At 54.4% G+C, this 10,374-nt stretch overlaps 1 protein-coding gene across 1 annotated transcript; it reads left to right on the forward strand.

Annotated features, from left to right (window-relative positions):
* The first annotated feature begins 554 nt into the window (after positions 1 to 554).
* SIT1 (signaling threshold regulating transmembrane adaptor 1) lies at positions 555 to 2,091 on the forward strand. The gene is made up of 5 exons (XM_040963301.1): positions 555 to 717; positions 833 to 971; positions 1,059 to 1,117; positions 1,207 to 1,268; positions 1,371 to 2,091. The coding sequence occupies exons 1-5, from the start codon at positions 675 to 677 to the stop codon at positions 1,596 to 1,598; spliced, it is 531 nt and encodes a 176-aa protein (XP_040819235.1). The 5' UTR covers positions 555 to 674; the 3' UTR covers positions 1,599 to 2,091.
* Positions 2,092 to 10,374: the final 8,283 nt, after the last annotated feature.

Genomic DNA, 10,374 nt, shown 5'->3' on the forward strand with positions numbered 1-10,374 from the left:
ACTAGGCCACAATACCTGCAGGTGTTCATGAAGACCAGTGCTTGTGGCAAGCTGGGCTGGCCTAGGCTGCAGCTCCCATCAGTTCATGTGAGACATGCAGGTAGAACTGACCAGGCATCTGCACCTACCAGTATGTATGTCGGTTGATGCAGGTAACAGACTGAACCTTACCCTGCTCTAGCAGAGTACCCAAGAGTCAAGGCTGAGGTCACCCCAGGTGAGGTTTCTTGGGGACAACCAGATGGTCACACTCAAACCCTGGCCACGTGGAAAATCAGTACTTGTGGTACGACCTTGGAGTACATGCATTGGGGCTGGGCCTTCTCAGTTGCTGGTGCCAGTGCAGTGCACAGCATGCCCAGATGCACACTGGGGCCATGCCCAGGCTTACATCTCTTCTCTTAGGGCCAGGGGGGCAGGATGCTGGAGCCATGCAGGTGCAGACACAGGGCGGAGTCTTGGGTCTTTTGCTCATCCTTCTCTTCCCCTCCCCTTTCCTGCCCGGAAACGAGTGACTTTGTTACCGCCAGTGTTGGGGATGCTGAGCTGTGGAGGTCAGGTGCAGGGAGGGGTGGGAGGAAGGGGGCTGGTGGTAGCTGTCTGGCCATGAGGCAGGCTGACCTTCAGAGGCACAGGGCAGTGTGCTTGCGGTCTGGTTGCCCACAGCAGCAGTCATGAACAAAGGAGATTACAACTGCACAGATCTGCTAGCGCTGGGTAAGCTGGGCGGGGCGGGGGCCCTGGGGGAGTGGTCATGTGGGGCCCGCAGCCCACCAGCTGGGCCCTGGTCCTCAGGCAGGGCAGTCACATCCCTATCTTCTCTCATTTGCAGGAATCCCCTCCTTATGCCAGGCCTGGGGCCTCTGGGCCCTCTTCGGGGTTGCCCTGCTGCTGTTTCTTATCTCACTGGCTACACTCTTGTTCCACTGGACCAGTGGCAGGATCAACAGCAGGCGTCAGGGGCAGGCAGTGTGAGTGGGGGCAGCAGGGATGGGCTGACCAAGAGTTTTCGCTCGCCTATTAGTCCCCCACTTAGGCCCTGAACTCTTATATTGCAGCTCAGGAGCGTCGGTGGAGGAGGTTCCCTTGTATGGGAACCTGCACTACCTACAGACAGGTAGGGAGGTTGCTGGCACAGGGAGGTGTGGGGGGGTTCCCACAGGTGGGGGTGGGACAAGCAGACCTGATTCTGTTTTCCTGCACCAGGACGGCTGTCTCAAGAATCAAGGCCAGAACAGCAGGATCCACCCACTGGAGGGCCTACTAGGGTGAGTCAGTTGTGGCCAGAGGGAAGAGGGAGGGGAAAGGAAATGTTGGGGGTGCTTTACTGGGGGGGGGTCCAGTGAACCTGCTGAGTCTTGCCCTTTCAGGCTGCAGATGAGCCCACCTGCTATAGTAGCCTGCAGCTGCGGCCTCCACATGGCCGGACCCCCAGCCCTGGGACCCCCATCAAGTACTCGGAGGTGGTGCTGGACTCGGAGCCAAAGCCTCCGGACCCTGAGCTGGAGCTCTATGCCTCGGTGTGTGCACAGACCCGCAGGGCCAGGGCTTCGTTCCCCGATGAAGCCTACGCCAACAGCCAGCCTGCAGCCAGCTGAGGTGACAGCCCGTGGCGCCGCCTGCCCATCACGGGGGCTGCTGCCTCTTCCCTCTGTCCACCCTGTGTTGGGAGTAACACTTACCTGTCAGCCGGCCCCCACACATGGGGAACCACACAGGCAACATGTCAGGGGGACAGGCAGGTGCCAGTTTCCTGAGGAAGGGGGAGGGGCAGCAAAGGCAGTGGTCCCCTTCATACCGCCACACCTGTTTCTGGAGGCCCCCCAACTTCTCTCTTCCCCTCATTTCCCGGGTTTCTTTAGAACCCACCCCCACCACAGGCACAGGAAATGGGGTGGGGGGAGGTGAGAGCTGCACAGGATGTGTGGGAGGGTGTCGTTCACGGCAGCCTGTGGGCTGCAGGGGTCCTGGGACCCCGATGGCTGGGGGCTCAGCAGCCCAACTCATGCCCCAGGAACTGGACAGAATATAGGTCTCCACCCTGGCATTGCTATTGTGTCCTCAAATTTGCAAATAAAACTTGTCAAACAGTGTCTGGATTTTACTCAGGGGACCTGCGACAGGTTCACAGGGTGGAGGGTGGGGTGAAGGGTGGGGTGGAGGGGGAGCCTGGGCCTCTGCACAGGACGCGTTGGAGGTTCCCAGCTAGGGAGGAGGGGCTGGGGGGCCCACACTGGAAGCTGAGCCCACTTGCTGCCCTCACTTGCTGCTGCCAGGATGTCACTCAGAGCCACCATCCCCTGGGGGGAATCTGTGAATGCCCCAGCCTCGCCCCCAATGACTCCCTCTGTGATCTCCAATACTAGGCTGCCCCCCTCACCAGTCTGCCAGTTAGCCCCTCCTTAGTTCCCCCATTCATCCTTCCCGACTCTCGAGAGTTCCACGTGAACTCCAGTTGGCATCTTTACTCGTCATCCCTAAACCTCCATTGCCCTCTGGCTGCCTGTCGGCATGGCAACAGTCTACTCCTCTGCTTCTCAGTGGTCACCCGAGTCCCCACCCAATCTGCCCTGTGTGTCCACCTGCTGCTTACTTGAGCTTCCCCCAGCTTCCTCCTCCGCACAGGCAGGTTGGCAGGGAAATTAGAACCATGGACTTGGGAGCCACATTGCCCACGTTCAAATTCCTTGTATTTCTAACTTACCAGCAAGTGGACCTTGGCTTCTCAGCCTGTAGCATGGGACAGAAGTGCAGAAAAGACCGTTGTGTTTCAAGACGAATTCTATGTAAAACATCTAGAAAACAGTGAATGTATAATCATGCAAACTAGTTTTGTTTTGCTTACTACTTACTTATTTGACAGGCAGAGAGAGAGGGAGAGAAGAAGAGAGCCTCCATCCTCTGGCCCATTTACCAGTGTCTGCATCAACCAGGGCTGGGCCAGACTGAGGTCAGGAGCCAGAAGCTCCACATGGGTCTGCCACATGGGTGCGGGAACCAAGTACTTGGGCCATCATCGCTACCTGTCAAACAAATTAGCAAGGAGCTGGAGCAGAGGGAGAGGTGAGAGGTTCATGTTGTGGTCTAGGATGTTAAGCCACCTGTCAGCAATCCACAAGGGCATCAGTTCGATTCCCTGCTGCTCCAACTCGAATCCAGCTCCCTGCTAATTAATGTGCCTGGGAAAGCAGTGGAAGGCAGCTCCAGTGCTTGGGTGCCTGTCCTCATGTGGGATATCTGGACGATGCCCCTGAGTTTAGCCTGGTCCAGCCCCAGCTGCTGTGGCCCTCTGGGGAGTGAATCAGCAGCTGAAGATTACCCGTGTGTGTGTGTGTGTGTGTCTTCTGTAACTTTGCCTTCCAAATGAATACATAAATCTTTTTCAAAAAAAGCAGAGGTGGGACTCCACATCACTATGGTTACCCGACAGGGGCTCACAGTGAAGTGACATGTAAGTGGGAACATGCCACTTGGTACAAGTCTGGCTGAACTGAAGGGCGTAGATAGAGACATTTCAGAAGTACCAAGGAGCAAAGTCAAGACTGCCCTGGAGGTGCCGACAAGTGTGATGAGGGTGATGGACATGGTAAGATGAGGCATGGGCGTGGCCAGAAGCCGGCACACACTGGGCACAAAAGCCACTCCAAGGGACCAGTGCTGTGGTGCAGCGCGATAAGCTGCCATCTGCAATGCCTTATAAGACTGCTGGTTCGAGTCCTGGCTGCTGCACTTCCGATTTGGCACCCTGCGAGGGCACCTGGGGAAGCAGCAGAGGATGGCCCAACTGCTTGAGTCCTTGCCACCCACATGAGTGATCTGGATGAAGCTTCTGACTCCTGGCTGTGGGATGGCCCAGCTCTGGCCCAAACAGCCGCACCAAGCAGTTTGATCTGGAGGCGAGTGAAGGGGAGCCACTTGTTTTCAAGCAAGGCATGCACTCACTGAGGCATGGCTCCAGCTTTCATTGGCTGCCTGCGCGCACAGTCTCCTCCCACCCTTCCTGCCCCGGCTCCCACCTCGTCCCCACCTGGTCGATCCTTTACCCGTTATTTCCCTTTGAGTCTGCGCACTAGCCCATCTCGCCCTGGAGCCTCTGTGGAAAAATGCAGGCCAGCGGGTGGAGCTTTCTGAGGTTGGAGGAGAAAAGCAGAAGCTGAGGTTTTTCACATCCGAGCCTCTCTCCTTCCCACTCGGGAGTCCAGAGAAAACCCCCGGAGCAGGCACCCCTGCACCTGACGAGAAGGGGAGCCCCCCACCCCCTTCTCCGAAGGACCCAGATGCGCGTGGAGTCCCTAGATTTCTGAGGACTCCAACCTAGGCCTCCCTCGTGGCTCAGGGCAGGCTGCTGGCGGGTTTGTGTGGCAGGAAGGGTGGCTTTGGGGCGGACACCGGATGCGGGGAACCACCGGCAGCGGGATGTGGGTTTCCTAGGCCTGCTGAAGACGTCTCAGTGTGCGTGCACCAGGAGGTGAGCACTTGACCCTGGAAATGGCGGGGGGCTGCAGTCCCACCAACTCACTGGGACGCGCCTGCCAGCAGGAGAGCTCAGACATTCCCCGGCCCAGCCACCCACCTATCCTAAACCTTAGCCCTCCGTCTCTATCCCAGCGCGGGCTCCCTGGCTCCCCCGCCTGGTGGGACGCGGCGGCGCCCCATCTCCACGCAGGCGTCTTGCTGTCTGGTGCGGTGGAGCATCCTGGGAGTTGTAGTCCGGGCTGCTCGGGGTTGTGCGGAGCTCAGGTCGGGCAGGTGGCCCGTAGTCGTCCTTCAGGTTTGCTGGCCTTGTAGCAGGCTCATGGCATCTGAAGCTGGGTGTTATGACTGCTTCCAAATAGCCGTTTGTAAACAAGTTCCGGTTAAACGATTTTATGTTCATGTGTGACTGCACTTTAGGCAATTTCCTAATTAAGCAAGCACCAAGTTGTGGGCGGCTGGATCCTCCTCAGCCACGCTCCCTCTCTGGCCAGCGACTGATCTATGGCTTGCAACTTTCTTTGCGTCTCTAGTACCACAGTCCAGGAGTTCCCAGGTGCAGAGTCCCAGCTTGGGAGGATAGAGAAACTAACGCCCGCTAGAAGAAGGGTCGTCGAGGTGTTACTTCTGGATGGCGAGTACCTCTAGCCCTACTGGGCAGATGGTCAAGATGTGTTTAGGTTCCAAGGTGGTGTTGGCCAGTGGAAGGGAGACAGAGCTGGGTGGGCAGAGACCAAGCCTTAATTTTCATGTGAGACCGTGGATCCCTGAGCTAGATCTGCTTCCGGAGTGTCTCAGTTATGTAAGCTGGTAAATTCCCTTTCTGCACTAGTCAGAATTGGGTTTCGTCTCTCCCACTGCCTCGAGTGATGACTAACTCTGCTGGGAAACACAGCAGCAGGGTCAGCTGGGATGCTGCGCCTCGGGGATCTTCCCATGTCGCTCATTTCTCCCACGAGCCATCCTCATCTGACTTCAGTCTGCTCTCACGTCACTTGACCCTAAGATACTTTTCTGGGCTAAGCTTTAAAATTTTTTTTTAAAAATACTTTCTTTTTTTAATTGAAAAAGCAGATATACCAGGAGTGTATCTGCTGGAGCTGAGCCAATCCAAAGCCAGGAGCCAGGAGCTTCTTCCAGGTCTCCTGAGTGGGTACAGGGTCCCAAGGCTTTGGGCCATCCTCTGCTGCTTTCCCAGGCCACAGGCAGGGAGCTGGATGGGAAGTGGGGCAGCAGGACATGGCACCCACATGAGATCCCGGCAGATGCTGGGTGAGTATTCAGCCACTAGGCTACCGTGCTGGGCCCTGCCTTGTACAGTCCTAGAGTACACAGTGAAAGGAGGCTACCACATCTGACCCAAGCTCTCCCTCATGGTGGGAATCACTTTTCCTGAACACTTTCAGGCACTGAGGCCTCTCTATGTTACCAAGCGTTCATTTCCCATCTTTTTAAAAATTTGAGGCCAGGTAATGTAGCCTAGTGTCTAAAGTCCTCGCCTTGAATGTGCCAAGATCCCCTATGTCCTGGTTCATGTCCTGGTTGCTCCACTTCTATCTAGCTTGTGGCCTGGGGAAGCAGTCGAGGACGGCCCAAAGCCTTAGGATCTTGCACCCAGGTGGGGGGCCTGGAAGAAGCTCCTGGCTTCTGGCTTCGGATCAGCTTAGCTCTGACCGTTGCGGCCACCTGAGGAGTGAAACAGTGGATGGAAGATCTTTCTCTCTGTCTTTCTTTCTCTCTGTAAATCTGAATTTCCAATAAAAATAAATAAATCTTAAAAAAAAATTTTTGGAAATGGCCCATGCTGTGGCATAGCAGGTAAAAGCTGCTGCCTGCAGTGCAGTCATCCACATGGGCACCTGTAAGAGTCCTGGCTGCTCCGTTTCCCATCCGGCTCCCTGCTAACGCACCTGGGAAGCAGCAGAGGATGACTCAGGTCCTTGGGCTCCTGCACCCACGTGGGAGACGTGGGAGAAGCTCCTGGTTTTGGATTGGCTCAGTTTTGGCCATTGTGGGCATTTGGGGAGTGAGCCAGCAAATGGAAGATCTTTCTCTCTGCCTCTCTTTCTCTCATAGATTAGCCTCTCCGATAAAAATAAATACAATGTCCAAAATGTCCTAAAAGAAACAAAACAAACTGGAAACAAACCCTGTCTTTCTACCTCTTGACCTACTGCTAGGTTTTCTGCCTGGTGCATGGAACAACCTGGTGGAACTGAGAGCCGACCTTGCTGGATGGCTTGAGGCTTCTTTTCTGTTGCCAAAAAGAGGTTGCTGCCATTGTTCGGAGGTGTTTCCGCAGCCCACATTTGCAGTGTTTTGCTCCGTCAGAGTCCCTCTTAGAGTGTGGTACTCAGAGAGCCCACTGTGGCCTGCCGGTGTAGACACTGTGGTCCACACTGGAGTGCCTGGGTTCAACTCCCACCTCCAGTTCCTGATTCCAGCTTCCTGCTAGTGTAAACCCGGGGAAGCTCCTGCCCCCCAAGTGGGTGACACAGATGGGGTTCTTGTCTGTGTCAGGGAAGTGAATCAGCAGAGGGGAGCACATGTTTTCTCTGTCAGGGCTACTCAAACTGAAAGAAATGGGCCTGGAGCAATGGTTTGATTGGCTAATCCTCCCCCTTCAAGCACCAGGATCACATATGGGCACGGGTTCTAACCCCGGCAGCTCCACTTCCCATCCAGCTCCCTGCTTGTGGTCTGGGAAAGCAGCAGGAGATGGCTCAAAGCCTTGGGACCTTGCACTCATGTGGGTGACCCAGAAGAAGCTCCTGGCTCCTGGCTTTGGATTGGTTCAGCTCCAGCTGTTGCCAGCACTTGGGATGTGAACCAGTGGATAGAAGATTTTTCTGTCTCTTCTCTCTGTAGATAAGCCTTTCCAGCAAAATAAAAACAAATCTTTAAAAATAAATAAATAAATAACACATTTAGAAAAAAAAAGGAAATCAGGGTGCTAAGAAGTGAAAGCAGTAGTGGAAGCATGTGGGGTGCCTTGTGGGATGTGGAGCCTACAAGACTTTGGTGGGGGCGGGCTAAGTGAGGGGCACACTGTGTTTATAAGGCCAGTACCAAGAGTTAGAGGCCTTTGGGATGGGAGTCCTGGGTGGTGGCTGTGGTCTAACTGGATCTCCACCATGCCAGGGCCTCGGGGAGAGGAGGACCTGGGCCTCCACACTTCAGCTCCTCTTGTCAGTGACTCAGTTTTGGTGTCTGGACTGCTTTTAATTCTGTGAATCTGTTTTTTTTTTTTTTTAAAGATTTATTTATTTTTATTGAGAAGGAAGATTTACAGAGAGAAGGAGAGACAGAGAAGAAGATCTTCCGTCTGTTGATTCAGTCCCCAAGCGGCCGCAACAGCCAAAGCTGAGCTGATGTGAAGCCAGGAGCCTGGAGCCTCTTCTGGGTCTCCCATGTGCGTGCAGGGTCCCAAAGCTTTGGGCCGTCCTCGACTGCTTACCCAGGTCACAAGCAGGGAACTGGATGACTGGCGCCCATATGGGATCCTGGTGTGTGCAAGGCGAGGACTTTAGCCACTAGATTGTTGCACCAAGCTCCTATTCTGTGAATCTCTTAATTTCCATACCAGCTTCCCTGTCCTTTTGTGTGCATTCACTTCATTTCTCTGCTTCCTCACAGCCTCTCACTATCTCCTCCTGTGTCCTGGGACTTCAGGGGGATGTTTGCTCTGAGAAGTAATGTGCATGCGTGGCAAGAACCAAAATGCAAACAGTGATGAAGGGGTACGACAGTGCTTTCCAATCAGGGTTGACTTTGTGTCCCCTGGATGGGGGTGTCGTCTGGGGCGTGTCTAGAGACACTGCGGAGCAGCTGATGGGGAGCCGTCAGGCTGCTGTGGCACTGTGTGCACTGCACTGGTTAGCTGCTTTCTTTTTAAAAAAGAGGCATTTATTTGAAAGGTAGAGTTACAGAGAGACAGAGAGATCCTCCATCTGCTGGTTCACTCCCCAAATGACTGCGAGAACAAGAACTGAGCCTGTCCAAAGCCAGGAGCCAGGAGTTTCTTTCAGGTCTCCCATGTAGGTGCAGGGTGCACAAGGCTTTGGCTGTCCTCCACTGCTTTCCCAGGAGCATTAGTAGGGAGCTGGATTGGAAGTGGAGCATCTGGGACTCGAACCAGCAACCATATAGAATGCTGGCTCTATAGGCAGTGGCTTAATCCTCTATAATCGTAGCACTGATTCTCCTCCCCACCCCACAAAGGACTCCTTGCCCCCCAAATCAATAGTACTCAGGTTGAGGAATCCTTGGGTGGAGTACAGAGATTAAAACACTGCCCACCTGATTGTTATTCCCAGCTACGGCTCCCAGTTCCTGGCCTCTGTGCAGATAGCCTTGGGTTAACCCGTAATACTGAGCCTCCCCTGAGCAAGGCGCCCTGGTGGGTATGACCCAGGGAGGCACTCCCTTTCACACGCCTTCTGACAACTCCCAGCTATAGGCTGCAAGTGATGTGGGCACTGTTGGGCTCCTGGCAGAGAGAATTCCCTGCAGACAAGTTCTGGAAAACATCCTGCGTAATGAGCAAGGGCCTCCAGAAAGGACACGGGTCCCAGAAACAGCTTGCCTCCCCCAGGCCAGTCGCTAACTTGGCTGGGCCTTCCTGATCCCCCCAGAGCTAATGGTGGATCGGGCTTCCCAGGCTTGCAGGTCACAAGAATGCAGACAAGCCAGAGGTCAGCGGTGGACAAGTCCCTGGCAGAGAGTGTGAGAGCCGGGAGGGGCCAAGCATGAAGGTCCACCACCTGACATCTCCTTGAACTTGAAGACGTGATAACGTCAGAACTAAACATTTTCATAGAGGAGCCACAGGAGCTGAAACCGCATGACAGGCCTAGAAAAAAAAAAATCTCAAAATTTAGAGAGATGCAAATCATGCGGTGAGAGATGGAAGGCTGGAGCAGACTCCAGAGACCTCACCTGCAAACACTGTGGGCGCCAGGAGAGACCGGAGCGGGAGGAGACGAGGTCACCGGTGAATCATGGATGAGAGCTGTCTGAGCCGATGGAAGACTGAAGTGTCTGATCAGACCGACAGGAAGAAAACACCAGCTGGTCATATCCAGGTACAAGTCCACAACCTCAAGGATACAAGAAGCCTCGCAGATCTTCTGGGAGAAAGAAAGCACGTTCTTTTTCCTCATCTGCAACCCTGGATGTTAAAAGATAACAGGATTGGGGGCCAGGGTTGTGGCACAGTGCCTTAAGCCACTGCATGGAAGGCCAGCATTCCGTATCTGAGTACTGCTTCTGATCCAGCTTCCTGCTTATGTGCTTGGGAAGTCAGAAGAGAATGCCAGGTGCTCAGGCCCCTGGCACCACGTGGGAGGTGCCAAGGGAGACATTTAACACCTTGTCAAAAATATTTTTAAAAAAGAGACCCTGATGAAATGACAAATGAATCAGAGTGGAGACCTCAGGCCAGATGATGGCAAGAAGAGGAAAGAAGGCAGTGAGGAGCAGCGAGCCCTGACCTATGTATTCATACCTCGGTGCATCTATACTGGGACATCTAAAGGCTAAATAAAGCCTCGTGAAGCAGGTGGGACACAGCAAAGGGGAATTGGCATAAGGACTGAATTTTATCTCACTGAAATTTTGCAGTTAAGTGGTGGGAATGAGGGGACCAGAAGAATGTCTGAGAAACCTGAGGGGCAGATGGGGAGAGTCAAGGGGGAGGGGAGGCAGTGGGAGCAGATGGGGAGAGTCAAGGGGGAGGGGAGGCAGTGGCAGTACTCTGAAGATGCTGCTTGCCCACCTGGGGAGGATGTGAGAGACAGAGAGAATATTGTGGAAACAGCTGCTATTCAGAGAGGTCCGGCATGACAGAGAGCAGGCACAGGGACGGAAATGAGTAACAGACAAAAAAACCCTCCAAGCTAA

Source organism: Ochotona curzoniae, unplaced genomic scaffold (assembly GCF_017591425.1).
Source record: "Ochotona curzoniae isolate NIBS_2020 unplaced genomic scaffold, NIBS_Ocur_1.0 scaffold_3208, whole genome shotgun sequence".
Lineage (NCBI taxonomy): Eukaryota > Metazoa > Chordata > Mammalia > Lagomorpha > Ochotonidae > Ochotona > Ochotona curzoniae.

Excerpts from the sequence above, each read along its gene's own strand:
- SIT1 (XM_040963301.1), top strand. The coding sequence starts at position 675 with ATGAACAAAGGAGATTACAACTGCACAGATCTGCTAGCGCTGG. Across the intron at positions 1,118-1,206 it reads CCTGCACTACCTACAGACAG|GACGGCTGTCTCAAGAATCA; the intron begins GTAGGGAGGTTG and ends TTCCTGCACCAG. Across the intron at positions 1,269-1,370 it reads CCACTGGAGGGCCTACTAGG|GCTGCAGATGAGCCCACCTG; the intron begins GTGAGTCAGTTG and ends TTGCCCTTTCAG.